The sequence below is a fragment of the Phocoena sinus genome, chromosome 6, assembly GCF_008692025.1.
Source record: "Phocoena sinus isolate mPhoSin1 chromosome 6, mPhoSin1.pri, whole genome shotgun sequence".
Classification (NCBI taxonomy): Eukaryota; Metazoa; Chordata; class Mammalia; order Artiodactyla; family Phocoenidae; genus Phocoena; species Phocoena sinus.
The window spans coordinates 82,993,527-83,015,835 of record NC_045768.1 but is presented as its reverse complement, the minus strand read 5'-3'; the positions used below and the strand labels follow the sequence as shown (position 1 = coordinate 83,015,835).

General features: G+C 39.0%; 1 protein-coding gene across 9 annotated transcripts in view; it reads left to right on the top strand.

Moving 5' to 3' along the window:
- KIF27 (kinesin family member 27) overlaps positions 1-22,309 on the top strand; it is an 88,732-nt gene that overhangs the window by 26,534 nt on the left and 39,889 nt on the right. For 6 of the 9 annotated variants that reach the window (XM_032635017.1, XM_032635014.1, XM_032635013.1 and 3 more), the window contains 5 exons: positions 5,639-5,808; positions 6,304-6,407; positions 8,025-8,180; positions 11,433-11,638; positions 18,591-18,788. In XM_032635017.1, the coding sequence (XP_032490908.1) occupies positions 5,639-5,808; positions 6,304-6,407; positions 8,025-8,180; positions 11,433-11,638; positions 18,591-18,788 (834 nt within the window). The remainder of the gene's footprint in view (positions 1-5,638; positions 5,809-6,303; positions 6,408-8,024; positions 8,181-11,432; positions 11,639-18,590; positions 18,789-22,309) is intronic. The other 3 variants (XM_032635019.1, XM_032635018.1, XM_032635016.1) reach the window with 2 other exon arrangements.

The following is a 22,309-nucleotide window of genomic DNA, read 5'->3' as shown; positions in this document are numbered from 1 at the left end:
GTGGCACATGGGCTCAGTAGTTGTGGCTCCTGGGCTCTAGAGCGCAGGCTCAGCAGTTGTGGCACACAGGTTTAGTTGCTCCGTGGCATGTGAGATCTTCCCGGACCAGGGCTCGAACCTATGTCCCCTGCACTGGCAGGTGGATTCTTAACCACTGTGCCACTAGGGAGGTCCCTAGGCCCCTCTGTTCTTATCTCTAGTTGTTTGATTAGACCTGAAACAGCCATGACTGGAATAAAGACTTCCACAGTTATTGTTTCAAATTAGCAAATTATTATTTTTAAAATTTTAATTAGTTTCATTGCCCCCTTTCACTTTCAAGGGTTTTGGTTTGGAAAACATATTGTGTGGTTACCATAGCTTAGGAGAGGGCAGATGCACTATAAGACTTGTAGCTCCTCTGTGGTTACAGGTAATCTCAAAGTTCCCTTATGACCAAGTGGGATTAAGATGTAACAGAAAGAAAGAACCAGTGAGTTTGCCAAAAGATTACTGTGACATGGAAGGAAAAGACCCGGCCAGAGAGACTCTGCATTATGTTGAGGAATGGCAACACTTACTCCCAGTGCTGTTTCCTTCACCATGGATGGACATATATTCAAATTAGCAAATTCTTAGTTTTGTTTTTAAAATTTTCCTTCTACCCCAAAAGAACCCTTCTAGCCACTAAAAGAAGGGGAAAAGGGAGAAAATGCAATGATCAGCAGTTTTGAGAGTTCTCTTGCTCCTATTGTGTGTCCAGGAATCCTGGCCCCCACTCTTGCTTGGACTGGTTACTGCAGCAGACATGAATACTTGCATGGAAAGACGCAAAGCCTGCCAAAACTTGTTCAAGTCCTGTTTCCTGTTCCATTGTTCTAGAGTGAGCAGAACGTTTCATATTAAATACCAAAACTAGTTAAATTAGGCTAAAGAAGACGTCTGAAATCTCATTTCATTTTTTCCTGGATTTCTGTCTCCTTGGCAGAAGTTGAGCTAATATTTTCCAGCTCTTATATTTTCTTTTAGAATTTAGCTCAAATATTTTCTTGAAGTAAAAATAGTCTGACAAGGGAAATATTTCCTTGACTTAAAATACTTTCAAAGAGGGCTTCCCTGGTGGCACAGTGGTTGAGAGTCCGCCTGCCGATGCAGGGGACATGGGTTCGTGCCCCAGTCCGGGAAGATCCTACATGCCGTGGAGTGGCTGGGCCCGTGAGCCATGGCTGCTGAGCCTGCCCGCCCGGAGCCTGTGCTCTGCAACGGGAGAGGCCACAACGGTGAGAGGCCCGCGTACCGCAAAAAAAAAAAAAAAAAAAATACTTTCAAAGGAAAAGGGGAACAATGGCTTAATTAGTTTTTAAATTGATTGCATAAAGAGTTTGATTTCATTTCTTATATGTTTGTTTATACATATTTGAGGGAAAGAGTGAAAAGATCTTATTTATTTTAAAAGTGTATTATATATATATATAACTTACATACTTTTGTAGCTAGCTTTTCTCACTTAATGTATCACAAATGCTTGACAGTCATTAAATATTCTATATCATGATTTTGACAGGTAATAATATTTTATCCTAAGGACATACCATTGTGTGCTTTTTCCTATTGTTGCACATTTAAGTTGTTTGCAACCATCTCTTAATCTAAAAAGTTTAATTCCAAAATGGAATTTTAGGATTTATCTACTTATGTAGAAATCCTAAAGAAATTGCCCTTCACAACTAAATAGTATAATTTACCAAATTATTAGGAAAAACAAGAAAGAAACTCATTTGTCTCAACAGACACCAGAAACTCATCTGATGTAAACTCATGTAAAATTGAATCTAGATTTAAATTTAAGGAAAAAAATATAACAGAGGTTTCTATTTTCTTAATGTGGTAAATATGATATAATTAAAGCCAAACACCAGTGTTATATCAGTACATACCAAAAAGGCACTTTGGAAGGAAAAAAATTACAAAGTGATACCAGTCTTTACTTAGGTTTAAAATAATACCATATATGCTGATGATGCTACCATTTTTCATGGATTATAAGACTCACATTTTTTTTTTCACTTTATCATCTTTGGTGGTAGGATATGTTTTACAATTGATGGTATGTCATAGATGATAGCTTTTTTCTTTCTTGCTGGTATAAAAATAATGGTGTGTCTTACAGTTGATGACATTTTAGATTTGATAAAATATTGTATTATGAAAAGGAAATAAAAGCAATAGGTAAATAATATCACTTTCAGTACTTGACATAATTGTATAGTAAGAAAACCAACAAAAACGTTCTTAAGGGATTTTTTTTTCTTTCTTTCTTTCTTTTTATTTTGGCTGCCTCGAGTCTTAGTTGCGGCACACGGGATCTTTCTTTTTCATTGCGGTGCGTGGGCTCCTCGTTGCAGCACACAGGCTTCTCTCTAGTTGTGGCATGAGGGTTTTTCTCTCTCTAGTTGTGCGTGGGCTCCAGGGTGCGTGGGCTCTGTAGTTTGTGGCATGCGGGCTCTCTTTGAGGTGCGAGAGCTCAGTAGTTGTGGCATGCGGGCTTAGTTGCCCCGTGGCATGTGGGATCTTAGTTCCCTGACCGGGGATTGAACCCGCGTCCCCTGCATTGGCAAGTGGATTCTTTGCTACTGGATCACCGGGGAAGTCCCAAGGGATATATTTTTTTAAACCTCTGGAATCTCCAAACTCACAAAAGTGGAAATATCTGTAAAATCTTTTCTGTTTTTCCTGAATGAATTACATTTTTATTGAGTCACAAAATTCTTATGCATTAAATCCCATACACTGAAGTCAACAGCCTTTTCAGTTTTCATTAAGATTTTATCTTTCACACAAAGGCCATTTTTTTCTCACAAAATAATTAATTAGTTTTGCTTTTTAATCACGTCTTTGCATAGATTGTTGCTCATGGTGAAGCAGAGCTGTGTGAGATGTGTCTGCTGAGCTTTGACCAGGTTCCCTTGCCAGCCCAGCACTCATTCCTGCAAAACATACCAAGTTCACAGTAGCAAAACGACAAATTACATCTTATGAACCTTTGTGGAACTCTCAAATTCAACTACAAAATTAAATATGTGAAAGCCACAATCTGTGGTAAATGAATTGCAACACATCTCATGAAACAAAATCAAACGCATCACTAGTGAGAAGAGATTATCTTATTGTATGATGATTGAGAATATTATGCTCAGATCTGGGTACAACACCTAAGTCAAATTAGATTATTTTTGGAGAACAACCAAGTTGCTGAAGGACCTTGGAGAAAATCTGAAATAACTCTAGATTTAGTCTGATTCAGAGGAGACATGATAACTACTTTCAAGTATTTGAAGGCTTATCATTACTGTTAGACTTTGTCTCTAGAACTAGGACCAATGAGAAGCAATAAGGCAATGTAAGAGGCAATATAAAGAGGGATTTATTAATGAGAAGTGTCAAAGTAATATGAGAGGTCTCAGGGCTTGTGTGGGTCCCCACAGTGAATTTGTTTAAGCAGAGGTTAAATGATAATTTGCAGTATTACAGAGGAGAGTCAAACATGTGATGAGTTGAACTCTAATCTTTAAAGTTCTGTCCAGTCCTGTTGCTATGTAATTCTCGGAAAAAATGGTTAGAATAAAAAAATTGCCTTCTAGTTGGATACACTTCAGTTATCTGAATTATTACTCAGCTTATTGAGTACTTACATTTTGATCAGTATTGCTTGGGGTATGGTTGAAAATGCAAAAATATTCTTTGTTGGGACCAGGGAGTGCAGAAGCAACTGAAAGAAGCAGGACCCAACACTTAGGTAGGAAGGGGCCAGATTATAGAAGGCTTGGTGAGCCAGAAGGGGCTAAGAACCATTCTTTTGGGTGGAATGACTGTTAAGGAATTAATTTACTGAATGTTACTCATTGTGGCAGAACCCATTTGGTGTTCATTATTAAGCTGGGTCATTTGCTTTTCTTTGTAAAAAGAAAATTTTAAAGCAAGTTACAATCCCAGAAAACAAAGTTTGATTCTGAACAAAAAGTTTTATTTGCTCCTGAAATAAAGCCCTCCTCCCAGCCCCCACCCCCACCCCCATCAAAGAGCAACCTTGAATCCTGTTGGTTATGGTGCAGGTGGCCATGCTAGGTACAATGTACTTGTTAGATAAATACTTCTTGAGTTGGTTCTTCTGTAAATAATTTCCATACCCCAGAATTGGAAGGCCACCTAGAAAACTTTACCCCCCATCCATCATGGTGCTGATGTGATGGATGGTCTAATTAGGTGACCAACAGTGGAGGTACAAAAATCAAGTGTCAAGAAATATCCAGTATCAGGTTGGCTTTCCTGGGAGGTGGTGTGTAAAGGACCTACGTCAATTGAATCTTCACACCATGTGATATACACATTCTACTGTATGTAGTAATTTTAATAGCTTATAATGATTTATATTAATAAATTGAATGTCTCCTCTAAGATCTTATTATTTACCTTTTTTGAGAAATTACCCTCAGGTTTGGTTATAGAGAAGTGGTTAAAAAGGAAATATTTGGTAACAGAAACTAGAATAAAAGTATAAAGGCAATATCTAATTCATTGTTTTCCAAGGTAAATTTTTGAGAACTTAAGGCCAATAGAATAATAATATAGAAAGTTTCCAGGCTAGTCCATGAAAATCTATTTATCCCATGATACATATTAAGTGTCACTTAGAGCACTAATTCAGCTCTCCCTGACTACTACATGTAAAGTCTGAATAAATACATTCAAATTTTCAAATCAGGAATATTTTGCCCTGGCAGAAGGAGTGGTAGTGGCTCTGGATTTCTTCATGTGGTGGGATTTGGATTAGAGGGGAATTGCAGATCCTTAGCAGCACTGCAATTCTCCAAGTGTTCAGAAATGGGAAGATTGCGGTGGGGTGGGTAACAGTTGTCTCCTATTACACTGTGTATGGGCTTCACATTTGTTGGGGAGTGCCTGAGCTATGTTTAAGAGCTGTGATGTTGGGACTTCCCTGGTGGTCCAGTGGTAAAGAATCCGCCTTACAGTGCAGGGCCTGGTCAGGGAACTAAGATCCCACATGCCGAGGGGCAACTAAGCCTGTGTGCCACAACTGTTGAGCTCACATGTCTCAACTAGAGCTGGCGCACCACAGCTACAGAGCCCACGCGCCCTGGAGCCTGCGCGCCACAGCTAGAGAAGAGAAAACCCGCAGGCTGCAACTAGAGAGAAGTACACATGCCGCGATGAAAGATCCCGCGTGCCTCAACGAAGATCCCGCATACCGCGACTAAGACCCAACGCTGCCAAAAATAAATAAATAAATAATAAAGAAATCTTTTTAAAAATATATTTAAAAAAAAAAGAGCTGTGATGTTTTCACTCATGCCTCTTTTTGGTTTCATTTTTGAGTGCTATTTTCCTTGAAGTTATACGAGCTTTCTAGAAGAGGAAGAGCTGTGTATAGATTCTGAAAGAAGTGTGTGTCCATGAGGCACAATTAGTATTATGAAATGAATTTTGACTTTTTTTGTGGGCGGGGGGGATGTATATTTTCAGTGATTGGCTATTTTAAGAGTACCTGTCTAACCTCTTTAAAAAACATTTTGAGTGATAGGATAAAAACAGACACAAAAAATCACGTTTTTTGTTGTTGGGTGGGGGAATCACTTGTAAGGTCTACACAAGTCCTTCTGTATACTCTCTGGATCGACTAGTTGCCGGATTTCGAACAAGAAGTCAGATGCTGCTGGGTCACTTAGAAGAGCAGGATGAAGTCCTCCACTGCCAGTTTTCTGATAACAGTGATGATGAAGAGTCAGAAGGCCAAGAGAAATCTGAAATTAGGTATGTTAGTATAGACTGATTTAATAAACATAATTACGTGATACAATTAATATATACAGATGTAGGTTTTTTTCATTAAAGTATATCTTTTTCCATTTAGTAGGAGAGTTAAGTGGTTTTTGCTACATGTACTGTCAACTAATGTGTTATGAAACCAGTGTTTGAACACAAGTCATCAGTCTAACAACTGTAAAATAATTTTGCTTTAAAGCATTTATGGTGGTTGAATTTTAATTTTCAGAGAGAATGATTTTGGATTTCCTAATTCTGCTGCCACAGTGGCAACAAACATGATGAATTTTCCACTGGGTCCAACATGGTGGGGGATATCTTTTTATTTTGTGGAATATTAGTAAGTTCCATTTATTTTGTATTAATCATTTAAAGAATAATTAATCAATTTAAAGAATAATTTGGGGGGAAACTAATTTGAGGGCATATTAGAAACCACTAACAGACAAGTTACCTTTGATCCTGATATTTTTTTTTTTTTAGACATAAAGGTTGCTCGTGGATTCAAAAGCCAGGTTCTGTTTGTTCTTTTGTTGAATTGAATGATATTCAGGATCAAACACAAAAGTCAAGATTGGAGAATGAAGGTACACAGACTTTCTCAAGTACTTTAGATCTAATATTTATGACACCTCTCTTTTTCTTCAGGCAATAATTTAAGAAGCATCTGGGAATTCTCCAAGACGGGAACTTGATTAGGAGTGCTTTCCTGGCTTTTCCTTTGTGTTCTCTGCTCTACCTCTGAATTTTTGTTCGTTTTTACTCCTTAATGAAAACAGTTTTTCCACCAATCAGTTCAAGCTAGAGTTATAGGCTAAATCTCTCAGAATGGGGATTTTATATTCAAACGTGAGTTGATATACATTGTACTCTTGACTTATTTAAAATGCATCTTAAGTAATTTACTAGCTCTCTACTGCTTCACTGGCACCCATGCCTACCATTAGTGATATATTTGGCATTAGAGCCAACTTAGTCTAGTGGGTACTTATAATGTTCACAACTGATGAGAATTTATGCATCAAAAAACAGCATAAAAGACATTTATGTTGCAAAAAGTATACGCGGAGATTTTAGCTCATTTCTCTTAGCCTATGTGTGGTCACAACACCAAGAGTAAGAGTACAGAGAATATAAATAACGTGATAAGTCCTACACTGTGAAAATAGCATCTTTTTAAGAGCCTATGGGGGACTTCCCTGGTGGCGCAGTGGTTAAGAATCTGCCTGCCAATGCAGGGGACGTGGGTTCGAGCCCTGGTCCGGGAAGATCCCACATGCTGCAGAGCAACTAAGCCCACGCACCACAACTACTGAGCCTGCGCCCTAGAGCCCGTGAGCCACAACTACTGAAGGCCGCACGCCTAGAGCCCGTTGTCCACAATAGAAGCCACCGCAATGAGAAGCCTGCTCACCTCAATGAAGGGTAGCCCCTGCTTGCCGCAACTAGAGAAAGCCTGTGTGCAGCAGCGAAGACCCAATGCAACCAAAGATAAATAGTTAAAAATAAATTTGAGCTTATGCATGTAATATTAACAAATGAAATTGAGATAAATTTTTAAAATGTATAAATAGTGTAGATAAGTGCTACCCAAGTAGCCATCCTTGAACTGTTTGTTACTGGTCTACAACCAGGTAAGAAACTTAATTTCAGGATGTAAATCAGTGCACCAGCTCCTTCACTGAGGAAGTCTCACTGTGAAAAAAATGTCAGCTGAGCTAAAAGAGTGAGGTAATTGATTTATGTTCTAGTACAAGACAGAAACAAACAGTGTGAGGCCACACTCTTATTAGCCTGGGGTAGAGGGAGACTACATTCTCTGATTACCGTAAAACTATGAGTTAATAGGAAAAAAATTAAAACCTCTACCTATCTGGATATTTTATATCTTTCTTAAATAACTCGGGTTAAAGAAAAAGTCAAATTGCAGAATATCTAAGGGTAATGAAAAACTGTATCAGAACCTACATGATATGACTAGAGCCATATACATATGTTTTAAGGAAAGGAAAACTCACTGTGAGCTGGGAAACTAAAGTCCCAATTGCTATGTATTTTTTCCTTTTTTTTTTCTTTCTGTCCCTTCCTCTGTTACCTGTAGACTGCTTGTGTGTCTGCCTTTTTTTTTTTTTTAACTCTACTTCTGTCAAATATTTCTGAGCAGATAGTTTTTATTTCTCAGTTTTGTTTCTTTTATTTTAAAGATTTAAAGATTGAATGTCTCCAGGAGAGTCAAGGGTTGAATTTGCAAAAATTAAGGAATTCAGAGCTCATACTTACTGAAGCTAAACAAAAAATGAGGGAACTTACTATCAACATCAAGGTGAAGGAAGATCTGATTAAAGAATTAATTAAAACAGGTAATAGTATCCTGTGAACCAGCTTATATGAGAAAGAAAAGCTTCTAGGGCTTCCCTGGTGGCGCAGTGGTTGAGAGTCCGCCTGCCGATGCAGGGGACACGGGTTTGTGCCCTGGTCCGGGAAGATCCCACGTGCTGCGGAGTGGCTGGGCCTGTGAGCCATGGCTGCTGAGCCTGCGCGTCCGGAGCCTGTGCTCCGCAACGGGAGAGGCCACGACAGGGAGAGGCCCGCGTACCGCAAAAAAAAAAAAAAAAAAATCTTCTGAAGTTGCTTCTGATGTTGTAACATTTGCTTTAATTTTTGATGCTCAGGACTATCCACGTTAGCTTGGAATTCGTTCTAACAAGGTGTGCTCTAGAGCCAGTATGTGGAGGTTAATTATCAAAAGAACTTTGTTATATTTGATTTCATCTATGAATTTTTCTAACCAGTGTGAACTCTGTGTTGTGCTGAAACTCTATGGCACTTAATGTTTTTTGCCACTCTTTAGAAACATTATACTAGGCATCTGGGATAAGTCTGAGATGTTTTCCGAGTTCATTTTTAGTAAATACTTATTTTAAATTATTAGTCTTTATTTTCTTGGATAGTTCATATTTAACCTTAATTATAAACTTTATATTTTAAATGTAGCTAATTTTTGTTTTTCTGAAGATATAAGGATTTGTCCTTGAGAGCTGTCCTCTTGAGTGAGCCAGGCTTTCATCTCCTCCCCTTAATCTACCAGGTTGGGCATATGTACCACATCCTCTCCTCACCCTGCAACTCCATTAGGCTTGCCTTAAAATGCACATCTCAAGCTTTTGGGGTTCCCCTCACTAATACACTCCAAGTGTAAGCCTTGACTACTCTGAAATTCAGTAAAGAATTGAAGGAATAAGACACACTAGCATTTCTTTCCCCCAATTTCAATGCAAAACAACTCTGGTCACATTTGGGGAAACTGAAGGAAATACTATCCTCCTCTTCTTCAAGCCCAAGACTATAATCACACTCAAACTACACGAATTGTGGTTTCCAAATCCTCTGCCAGCAAGGAGAAACCTGCCTGGCCTCTCCCTCCTCTTTCCTGCAAGTTTGCTTTCTGACCGTCGGTCCTCCTTTCTCATCTTCCTCTCCTCTAGCTGCTGTCCAATGCGTTTTCCTTTCTCATTCCTAGTGGTGTATGGGCTATGCATTGTCCCAGCTCCAGTTATCCCAGATGTTTGATTTTGACCATTCTCCTTCCTCATAGGCAGGATCAATGCCAGTAAACCTCTCTTAGGAGTATCTAGGAAATGGTTTAGGGGTTTAAATAGCTTCTCTATCCCCATGATTTTAGGGTAGTGAGTGTAGAAATTGAGGATATTTACCACTCTGAAATAAACGATTTTCTTTCATATAGGTTATCCCACCATGGGATATCTAACTAAACAAGCACCCTTTTGTAACCTGGTGTACCCATCCTGGTTGCCTTAAAATAGAGGATACCTGAACTTAAACAGAGAAGGTCCTCTTCTTGTTCATAGAACGAAGGGCAGTTTGGAGCTTTCCTAAAGTCCCTTAGAAATGGTGATTAGCAAAAAGGTCAATGTGTACTTACTTTTCCAAGTCCTCTCACTGAAGACTTCCCCAAACAGTAGATACTTCAGCCAAAATTAATAACAATGACAATTATACTGTATTTCATCAATTTTAATACACACTTTTTTCACATTTTAATATCTCTGAAATCAGGATGCATCTTAAAAATCAGTGGCATTTTAGCATTTTGTCATGGTGTAATTGGTACTGTATATTTTTTTTCTTAGTGGTTCATAAAATATTAGCGTGTTAAACAATTTATGGGATCACAGATTCATTAAAACATTGTTGTCATATGTATTTTGAAGTTAGTTGAAAGCATAGAATTGTAGAGCCAGAAGACAACTTACAGTGCATTTAGTTCAATAACTCCCTTTATTAAAAAATTAAGAGCTTTACAGTATACCAGTATAACAACCTGTCCTGGTGATTATTCACCCCATGACCTCTAGACTCTTACTTCCCACTGCTGCTAGTTTGCCAGTCTGGTTCAGGACAGTTGACTATTCAGAATAAATCAGAACTAAATTTTTAGGGTCAGTAGCTGGGCTTAGAATGAAAAAAGATATAGAAATACCTATATTCTATTTTTCTCTATGTTCTAAATATTCATAAGAAAAGCATTTTAAAAAAATTATCTTTAACAAGTTAAAATGAAATGAAAAAGGAGAGGGGGCTAGCTCTATATTAAAGGATTCTTAAGAAACATAACAATAAGATGTACTGTGACCTTGTTTGGATTGTGATTAAAATAGACTAATTGTAAAAGACATTTTGAGACAGTTGGGGAAGTCTGAATAGGAACTGGTGGGTATTAGTATTGTTAGGTGTGATAATGACTTTTTGGTTATTTCCATATTCTGTTTAGATGCTTATTGAAGTATACATAGGTGATGACATTATATCTGGGATTGCTTTAAAGTTTTTAAGTAAATTGAAGAAAAAAAAGTATAGATGAAGTAGCTGTGGCAACATCTTGATAACTGTTGAATCTGGGTGATGGACTTTCATTATATTATTTCTCTACTTTTGATATGTTGAAAAATTTTCATAATAGTAAAATAAAAGAATTCAGAGACAGATTATGGGTGGTAGGAAGACAAAGTGTAGTAAGCAATAGGCCAGTGAGTCACCCCAAATACCTTTTAACTGAAGTTTGATGCCAGCAAAGGTAAACTGCAAATTAAGAACAAAAGATGAACCAGGGAGAAGATAGAATGGCACCAGATGGGGACAGTCATTAAGGAACTAATTTATTAAAAGGACAGGTGGCAAGTTGTGTTTGATGGGGATGGGAGGGACAGCTGGATTTTTTATTTTATTTTTTTTTATTTTATTTTATTTTTTTTTTGTTGTTGCGGTACGCGGGCCTCTCACTGCTGTGGCCTCTCCCATTGCGGAGCACAGGCTCCGGACGTGCAGGCTCAGTGGCCATGGCTCAGGGGCCCAGCCGCTCCGCGGTATGCGGGATCTTCCCGGACCGGGGCACGAACCCGCGTCCCCTGCATCGGCAAGCGGACCCTCAACCACTGCGCCACCAGGGAAGCCCGACAGCTGGATTTTTAATGCTATGCCTTAAATAGTTACTGCCCAGCTTTTTAAGAGTAGGGAAATTTTATGTTTTTGGTGTTTTACTTAGTTTTTAAACATAATTTATAATTGTTATTACTATTATTATTATTATGAAGGTAATGATGTCAAGTCCGTAAGCAAACAGTATTCTCTGAAAGTAACAAAACTTGAACAGGAAGCAGAACAGGCGAAAGTGGAATTAACTGAAACGCAAAAGCAGCTAGAGGAACTGAAAAACAAAGATCTTTCTGATGTTGCTTTGAAGGTAAAATTACAGAAGGAATTTCGTAAAAAGATGGATGCTGCGAAGCTAAGAGTCCAGGTAATTTAAAAAATATAATTGAGAAAACTTATTTAAGGCTTCCTGATTTTGAGGATTCTTGTACCTAGTTAGGAAAGAAGTAGGATTCAGTTTTTACTAGCGGGAGGAACTGGATGGCAAGTTTTCTTTTCCAGTATGCTGGTGGGTGGGTTTACATAATTTTAGTCTGGGTAGTATATTTCTTCATTCAGGAAGTGTATTATTTTAATCTTTTTATCAAAATCCACACGGTGAGCAATAAAGATAACCACAGAAAATAGTATCCTTTTCTGAAGGATAAAAGATTAACTAATGATTAAATAATGCATATATAACATCTGGTATGTATATAGCACTTTCTTGACACTCAACAAATATGATAACTGTTTCAGACAGTTTTCTGAAATCATAACTGATTGGTTTAAGAAAGGTTAATAACTTTGAGTACCACATCTTATTCTTAATTTCCTAATACTGGACTTTGCTATATCCTCAAATATAGCTATAGTTTAAAAATTCTATTCTTTGAGAAATATTCCATTATAGAGAGATTTTGTGTATGAAGCCGTTCCCAGATGCTTTTGGTATAGTCAGAGTGCTTTGTTAGTTTGCTTATAATGAATTTACTAAAGTGCCTTTTCCAGTTCTTTTGACTCATAATCTTTTTTTAAAAAATATTTTATTTATTTATTTTTTCTCTGTGTTGGGTCTTAGTTGCGGCACGTGGGATCTTTCGTTGTGGCATGTGGACTCTTCACCGTGGTGTGCAGGCTTCTCTCTAGCGCATGGGCTCATTAGTTGCGGTGTGCAGGCTCTCTAGTAGCGTGTGGGCAGGCTCAGTAGTTGTGGTGTGAGGGCTCCAGAGTGCATGGGTTCTGTAGTTGTGGCATGCAGGGTTAGTTGCCCTATGGCATGTGGGTTCTTAGTTTCCTGACCAGGGATCGAACCAGCGTCCCCTGCATTGCAATATGGATTCTCAACCACTGGACCACCAGGGAAGTCCCTGATTCATAATCTATTGCTTTCATATTGTTTCCACTGTACATAGAATGGAATTGTAGTTAACCTAGTTAGAGCATTAGTTATCTATTTTTGAAACTGTACCACAGTTATTTTCTTTCAACAAGATAAGTGTTCACCGCACACCTCCTGTGTGCCAGGTCCTGTTCTAGATGGGGATGCAGGAGTGAACAGAGCAAAAAAGTCCCTTCTTCTAGGGTTTTTAATGCCATCTCAAACATCTGCACATCGCCATTAAAATTTTTTTTTTACTTAAGTAGCCTCTCAAGTCAACACCAAGTTAAAATAACGTGACGTGACATTTTGCACTTTCCTTCAGAATACATTTTTTCCCTTAGCAATTCACCTCCGAGAGTCTTGTGATCAATTTTTTTAAATTTCTTGACCGTTAAATTAAGGCTGCGACGTCTAACAAAGTACTCGTTTTAACAAAACATTAGTAGAACAAAACAATTAAGAGCTTTCCTTTATGATTATTATGAAATTTATTTATAATTTCATAGGTTTATATCCTACCTTCAGTTCTTTTTTGTTTTTTAAAGACACATTTATTCAGCGTCATTATCAGACTATTACAGTTAGCAATCAACAGCACGAGTGCAAAAAAAAAAAACCTACATTAAATAAAACCCTTTGTTGGAATGCTTTACACTTTCCACAGAACAGAAACTAAAATAACCTGTTGGGACTTCCCTGGTGGCGCAGTGGTTGGGAATCTGCCTGCCAATGCAGGGGACACAGGTTCATGCCCTGGTCTGGGAGGATCCCACATGCCGCGGAGCAACTAGGCCGGTGCACCACAACTACCGAGCCTGCACTCTAGAGCCCATGGGCCACAACCGCTGAGCCCGTGTGCCACAACTGCTGAAGCCCGCGTGCCTGGAGCCCGTGCTCCACAACAAGAGAAGCCTCCGCTTGCCACAACTAGAGAAAGCCCACGCGCAGCAATGAGGACCCAACACAGCCAAAAATAAATAAATAAATAAATAAATTTAAAATAACCTGTTATACAACTAGGCACAAATACAGCCCTTGAGTTTTTTTGCCCATACACATGAGTATTGTCTAAAACATGTCTTCTTTGTAGCAGCTAGACCCTGCCACCGCTGTGCTTGGCCAAGTTCACAAATCTCTTGTAACCTGTAGCTTCCCTGTCACTTCCCTGGCTTCCTCTCCTGCTAAGCTTTGTTTCCTGGCAGTAATTAAAACCTTCTGGGCTTCCCTGGTGGCGCAGTGGTTGAGAGTCCGCCTCCTGATGCAGGGGACGCGGGTTTGTGCCCCGGTCCAGGAGGATCCCACATGCCGTGGAGTGGCTGGGCCCGTGAGCCATGGCCGCTGAGCCTGCACGTCCGGAGCCTGTGCTCCGCAAGGGGAGAGGCCACAACAGTGAGAGGCCCGCATACCGCCAAAAAAAAAAAAAAAAAAAAAAATTAAATAAAAACCTTCTGCCACTGCCATAGCTACTGCTGCTGCTGGAACTACCATAGCCACCTTGGTTTCGTGGTTTGGCGAAGTATTGGCCTCCACCACCATAGGGGCCAGAACTTCTGCCTCCAAAGTTTCCTCCTTTCATGGGTCCAAAATTTGAAGATTGATTGTTGTAATTGGCAAAATCATTGTAGCTTCCGCCACCTACAAAATGGCTTCCGTCATTACCAAATCCATTACTGCCATCCCCACTGCCACCATATCCCCCCCCACCACGGCTGCCACCAAAGGCATCTCGACCACTGACGTTCCTTCCACAACCAGAGTTGTCATTCCCACCAAAACCCCCTCCACAACCACCACCAAAGTTTCCAGAACCACTTCGACCTCTGGCTGGATGAAGAGCTAGCCTTCTCTTGCTTAGATAGGGCTTTCTTTGCTTCACAGTTGTGGCCATTCACTGTGTGATATTTCTGAATGACAGTCTTGTCTGCGGCGTCATGGTCATCAAAGGTTAAAAAAGCAAAGCCTCTGTTTTTGCCACTGCCTCAGTCAGTCATGATTTCAATCACTTCAGTTTTCCCACACTGTTCAAAATAATCTCTTAGGTGATGTTCTTCAGTGTCTTCTTTAATGCCAACAAAAATTTTTTTCATGGTTAAGTGGGCGCCAGGTCTTTGAGAATCTTCTCTTGAGACGGCCCTCTTTGGTTCCCCAACTCTTCCATCCACCTCGTGTGGCCTTGCATCCATGGCCGCATCCACCTCCTCTGCAATGGCATACGTGACAAACCTGAAGCCTCTGGAGCACCTGGTGTTTGGACCCCTCGTTACCACACAGTCTGTGAGCGCTGCCCGCTGCTCAGGTGGCTCCTCAGACTCGCATCAATTGTTTCAAAGCTCAGACGTCTGATGAGGAGCTTCTGCAGCTGTTCGGGCTCTTTGGGAGACTGACTTCGACACGACGGCAGTAGAGGGGGGAGGCTTCAATGATGCTTACTTGGCGGCATCCACAGGCAGAAAGGTTATCCTACCTTCAGTTCTGATTGTAATTCTTATACTCTATTAATGAGTAAGAACCAATCTTGTACTGGTCATCTGTCTATTCAGATTTTCTATTTCTTCATGATTCAGTCTTGGAAGACTGTGTATCTAGGGATTTGTCCATTTCTTCTAGGTTATCCAATTTTTTGGTATATAATTGTTGATCATACTCTTTTTTGTCTTTTTTTTTGGCTGTGTTGGGTCTTCATTGCTGCGCACGGGCTTTCTCTAGTTGCGGTGAGTGGGGGCTACTTTTCGTTGTGGTGCACAGGTTTCTCATTGTGGTGGCTTCTTTTGTTGCAGAGCATGGGCTCTAAGCACGCGGGCTTCAGTAGGTGTGGTACGTGGGCTCAGTAGTTGTAGCTCGCAGGCTCTAGAGCTCAGGCTCAGTAGTTGTGGCACATGGGTTTAGTTGCTCCACGGCATGTGGAATCTTCCCACACCGGGGCTCGAATCCATGTCCCCTGCATTGGCAGGCGGATTCTTAACCACTGTGCCACCAGGGAAGCCCCTGATCATACTCTTTTAGGATCCTTTGTATTTCTGTGGTATCGGTAGTGACTTCTCTTTCATTTTTGATTTTATTCATTTGAGCCCTCTCTTTTTTTCTTTCTGAGTCTGGCTAAATTGTCAATTTTATTTACCTTTTCAGAAAACCAGCTCTTAGTATCACTGATCTTTTTCTATTGTGTTTTTAGTCTCTATTTCATTTATTTCTTCTCTGACCTTTATTATTTCCTTTCTTCTACTAACTTTGGGCTTTGCTTGTTCTTCTTTTTCTAGTTCCTTTAGGTGTAATGTTAGATTGTTTGAGATTTTTCTTGTTTCTTGAGGAAGGCCTGTATCACTGTACACTTCCCTCTTAAAACTGCTTTTTTTTGTGTCCCATAGATTTTGGACAGTTGTGGTTCCATTTTCATTTGTCTCAAGGTATTTTTTGATTCTCCTTTGATTTCTTTGTTGACCCATTGGCTGTTTAGTAGCACATGGTTTAGTCTTCATGTGTTTGTGTTTTTTCCAGTTTACTTGAAATAGCCAAAATTATTATTTTTCTAAGGAGGTTATTATATTAACCATATAAATCTATAGCTTAAGCCTTGTGTGTGGATTTAGCAAAGATTATTTTTATGGTTGTGATTAAAAGATTAAATGAAAGATTGTTAATAGGGTTTGAATTATCATGTTCTTTTTGTTTTCCATGTTTCTTGTTGTGTATCTTTTTCTGCTGAGGGTACTGATGAGGAAAGGAAAGAACTTAATTAAATTCAAAAGAAACATCTCATAGAAGGAGGACTGAAAGAAATGTCCCACATAGTTTTAGAGATTTCTGTGCCTTTGCCATATGCATGCACAACTGATGGGGATTGGGATGCTAAAGATGATAAGGATGATGGTGGGGATGAGAAGTGTGATAGTTAAGTATCTACCAAGTGCTATATACATACTAGATGTTTTAATATGTATTATATGTATTACTTAATCATTATTTAATCCTTTGAAGTGGGTATTTTTATTTATTTATTTATTTATTTTTTGCGGTATGCCGGCCTCTGTGCCACCAGGGAAGCCCTGAAGTGGGTATTTTTACACTCTTACAAATGAGGAAGCTAAGGTTTACAAAGGTAAAATAACTCACTCAGTCACATAATTGTGATGATAATAATAGTTTTCAGTACTCTTAACATTTCATACCATTTTAACATTGAAATACTAATGGTTTTATTGGTATAATGAAGTTATTTTAGTTTTTAAAACTTAAAAAATTGGTTTTAATTAAAAAATATCTAAAATCTGTATTCTTGGTCTTTAGGTATATATAGCATTATATGCTGCATTACATGTTCTGTTTAATGCTAACAGAGGTGCACGTTTGAGCATCTGTGGAATAAGTGCAAATGACAAACCTATCTCACTTTTAAATAAGATTATCAGTACTTATACTGATATCTTCAGTATCATGTGGAAAAGACACTAAAATTCTAGTGTTAACATTTTTTGCTCCAGTATTGCAATACTGTCAAATATAAGTGACAGGGGCTTCCCTGGTGGCACAGTGGTTGAGAGTCCACCTGCCGATGCAGGGGACGCGGGTTCGTGCCCCGGTCCGGGAAGATCCCACATGCCGCGGAGCGGCTGGGCCCATGAGCCATGGCCGCTGAGCCTGCGTGTCCAGAGCCTGTGCTCCGCAAGGGGAGAGGCCACAACAGTGAGAGGCCCGCATACTGCAAAAAAAAAGTGACAAAGCCAGGGTCCAAATCCAGGCATGGGAAACTGCAGAGTCCTGTGGCCTCCAAGCTAGTAGTACTCAAAGTAGTCCATCTGCAGATTGTTCATTATTGGTCTGCAGTGAGATAAAGGTAAATGGGAGCACAGCTTCTCTCATCAACAAAGTCTTGCATGAAAACATCATCAGCTGAATCTAATAATGTGCTTCATGGTGCAGGCTGACAACAGTCTGTGAGTGGTACTGGTCCACAGACCACATTTTGAGTAGCGCTGCTCTAAGCTACAATGCCTCTGTGAATACTTAGTTTAATTAAAACAAAATGGGTTTATGTCAACAATTTATCGCCAAGATAAAGGAAATAATTAATCATAGTCTGCATAACTTACATATGACCTCACCTTAACTTTTTTATGTCACATAAGAGGTACTTACTTAATGTAACACTAAAGTACAGCATACAAATCTAATATATGTTTGCTTGTTTGATCAGGATTAAATTGAAATACTCTGGTATTTTATATTAGTAAACTCTTCAAAAAATTTTAATGCTGTCTATGGATAACTTTACCTAGAGAGAAAAAGCCTTATTAAAGGTAGTTAAAATAGTAATTACAATGGTTGGTCACTCTCAGGGAAAATGGTATCATTTCTGATCATTTTAACTCAGGGATTAATGATTTAGGCTGCAGCTGGGTATTAAAGATGAGCACAGTGGAATACTATGCAGTCATATAGAAAGAACAAATCTATGAGAAAACACCTCTAAGATACATTAAACAGAAAAAAAGGGGAGGTGGAGAATAGTCTACCTAGAACATAAAGTTACTTATGTGCATATAAATTATTTCTCAAGGAATATTTAAGAAATTGGTAATTTTGTTTCAGGAAACAGGACAGGTAGATTAGGCATCTGAGAGAAGAGTCATTTTAAATATAAGTTTAGTTTTGTATTGTTTTAATTTTTATTATGTACATAAAATATTTTAAAATTAAAACAATAAAAAAAGCAACGATGTCAATTTTGTTCTGTTTGACTGTCAGCACCAGGAAGTCTCATTATTCTTTATATCTGGTGAAAATTATGATATTTGCTTGACTGTAAAAGTAGAAATGTAGAAAACAGTTGTGAAACTATCAAGAATAAATTAAAATCTAGGCAAAAATGCCTACCTGCGTCATTAAATGAAAAGTTTAAGTTTAGCGGAGGGATATGAGAGGTGCAGTTTTTCATTTTGAAATATTCATATGATCCCAGGTCTTACAGAAGAAGCAACAAAATAGTAAGAAATTGGCATCACTGTCGATCCAAAATGAGAAACGTGCTAATGAACTAGAGCAGAATGTAGATCACATGAAGCATCAAAAGGTACAGCTGCAAAAAAGACTTCAAGAAGAAAATGAGAAAAGGAAGCAACTGGATGCAGAAATTAAGCGGGGTCAACAAAAAATCAAAGTAATATTGTCATACTTTCCTGCTAAGCATAATATGAAATGTTCAATGGCTCAGAGCTAATGTAACCAAGGTCTTGATTCAGTTGGCTTGTGAGGTATCTTACCTTGGCCTGTCCTTGGCTGCTGTCCTCATTCACTTTAAAACTTTGTTGATCTACATAGTAAAAGCTATTTATTGAATTCTGAGTACTGTCTTGAAGGCTTTGACTTCCCAAAAGAAAGTGCCGTGATGATTTCTGTAACTAGGATCTTAACTTCAGTTGAGGCTGTCAAAACACAAATTTATAAAGCTGACTTTCTAAAAAAATATCTAACATTCGAATAGGATTTGCCATTTTCAAAGTGCTTTGACATGCATTGTCCATGTGGCAGCATAGAAAAAAGTACAAGGTAAAATGGTACCATTTCATTCATAGTGTGCAGAAAAGTGATCAGACCTGTATGCCCAGCCGTTCTATAGAATGGATTGGGCTGGGGAGGAACTAGTGGTGTCAGCCTGGGCTCTGGAGCCAGGCTTGCATGTATTCAATCCCAACTCTCTCAGTTCCTGGCTAGATAAGATCATTTACTGAGAAAATCACTTACCCTCTCTGTGTCTGTTTATTCTTATCTAAGATGGCCTTATCATACTTGCCTCAGTAGGCCTCTTTTGAAGAAGAGAATGATGATAATGATCATAATAACAACGACAAACACTTATCTAGCACTGTGTACCAGGCTCTGTTCTGTTCAAATGTTAAGCCAGACCCAAGGTTTGGAACATAATTGGAGATTTCCTAGATTTTAAACTTTGGAAAATAATATATTCTCAGACCTTCAAAAAAAAAATGACAGAATTTAGTGATGGAAGGGAACTTAAAAGAGCATTTAAGCCGAATTACTGATTCTTTTTTTTTTTTAATCAGCTTTATTGAGATATACTTCACATATCATACAGTTCACCCATGTAAAGCGTACAGTGAGTTTTGGTATATTACATTACTGATTTTTATAAAATAATGTAACATGAAATTGACCATTTTAACTTTGTTTAAGCGTATAGCTCAGTGCCATTAATTACATTCGGTGTTGTGCAACCATCACCACTGTCTTTTTCCAAAACTTTTTCATCACCCTTAATAGACACTTGGTAACCATTAAGCAATAATTCCCTTTCCCCTCTTCCCCCCAAGCCCCTGGTAACCCTAATCTATTTCTCTCTTTATGAATTTGCCTATTCTAGATATTTCATAAAAGTGAAATCATACAATATTTGTCCTGTATCTGGCTTTTTTCCTTTAGCATCATGTTTTCAAGGTTCAGCCATGTTGTAGTATATATCAGAACTTCATTCCTTCTTATGGCTGGGTAATATTCCATTGCATGCATACACAACATTTTGTTTCTGCATTTATCTGATAGGCACTTGGGTTGTTTCCACGTTTTGGCTATTGAATAATGATGTGATAAACATTGGCATAGAAGTAACTGTTCAAGTGCCTGCTTTCAATTTGGAATTGAAATACCTAGGTGTGGAATTGCTGGGTCATATGCTATTTCTATGCTTAGTTTTTTGAGGAACCACCAACTGTTTCTGATAGTGGCAGCACCATTTTACATTCCCACCAGCAATGTATGAGGGGTCTGATTTCTCTGCATGTTCATCAACACTTGTCATTTTCTGTTTCTTTTTTATTATAGTCATCCAAGTACATGCGAAGTGGAATCTCGTGGTTTTGATTTTCATTTCCATAATGACTAATGGTATTGAACACCTTTTCATGTGCTTATTGCCCATTTGTATATCTTCTTTGGAGAAATGTCTTTTCAAGTTCTTTGTCTACTTTTTAATTGGGTTGTCTCTTTGTTGTTGAGTTGTGGGAATTCATTATGTATTCTGGACATTAAACTTCATCAGATACATGACTTCCAAATATTTTTTTCCATTCTGTAGATTATCTTTACATTTTCTTTTTAAAAAAAAATTTTTTTTAATTTATTTATTTTTGGCTGTGTTAGGTCTTCGTTTCTGTGCGAGGGCTTTCTCTAGTTGTGGTGAGCGGGGGCCACTCTTCATCGTGGTGCACGGGCCTCTCACTCTCATGGCCTCTCCTGTTGCGGAGCACAGGCTCCAGTTGCGCAGGCTCAGTAGTTGTGGCTCACGGGCCCAGTTGCTCCGCGGCATGTGGGATCTTCCCAGACCAGGGCTCGAACCCGTGTCCCCTGCATTGGCAGGCAGATTCTCAACCAGAGAAGCCCTTTACATTTTCTTGATAATATTCTTTGATGCACCAAAGTTTTACATTTTTTATGAAGTTCCAGTTTATCTAATTTTCCTTTTGTTGCTTGTGCTTTTAGTATCATATCTAAGAATCCGTTGCCAAATCTAAGGTCATAAGGATTTACCCCTATGTTTTCTTCTGGAATTTTATGGTTTTAGCTCTTATATTTAGGTTCCTGGTCCGTTTTGAGTTAATTTTTGTATATGGTGTGAGGTAGGGGTCCATCTTCATTCTTTTGCATGTGGAAATCCAGTTGTTCCAGCACCAGCTATTGAAAAGACTATTCTTTCCCTGTTTAATGGACTTGGTACCCTTGTCAAAAATCAGTTGGCTGTAGATTTATGGATTTATTTCTAAACTTTCAGTTCTATTCCATTTGTCTATATGTCTATCCTTGTGCAAGTACACACTGTTTTGATTACAGTAGCTTTGCAGTAGATTTTGGGAAGTAAGTCCTCCAACTTTGTACTTTTTCAGGATTGTTTTGGCTATTTGAGGACTCTTGAAATTCCACATGAATTTAAGGGTCAGCTTTTCCATTTCTGCAAAAAAGGCCATTGGAATTTTTTTTTTAATGCTTTAATTGTGTTTAATGCATGGTTCTTTTTTTTTTACAGCAGCACTCAGCAAATTTTTATTTTCAAATTATTCCTTTTACGACAATCTGTTCTTGGGTTTCTCTCTGTAGATCCACTTTTTAAAAATTTATTTATTTTCTTTATTTTTTTGGCTGCATCTGGTCTTAGTTGAGGCATGCAGGATCTTTCGTTGTGGTGCAGGCTCTTTGTTGTGGCACAGTGGCTTCTCTCTAGTTGTGGTATGTGGGCTTCTCTCTAGTTGTGGCATGCAGGTTTTCTCTCTAGTTGTGGTGCGTGGGCTCCAGGGTGCGTGGACTCTGTAGTATGCAGCACACAGGCTCTCTCATTGAGGCGCGCAAGCTCAGTAGTTGTGGTGCGTGGGCTTAGTTGCCCTGCGGCATGTGGGATCTTAGTTCCCTGACCAGGGATTGAATACAAGTCCCCTGCATTGGAAAGCGGATTCTTTACCACTGGACCACCAGGGAAGTCCCAGCCATTGGATTTTTTTTTTTTTTTTTTTGCGGTACACAGGCCTTTCACTGTTGTGGCCTCTCCCGTTGCGGAGCACAGGCTCCGGACGCGCAGGCTCAGTGGCCATGGCTCACAGGCCCAGCCGCTCCATGGCATGTGGGATCCGCCCAGACTGGGGCACGAACCCGTGTCCCCCGCATTGGCAGGCGGAC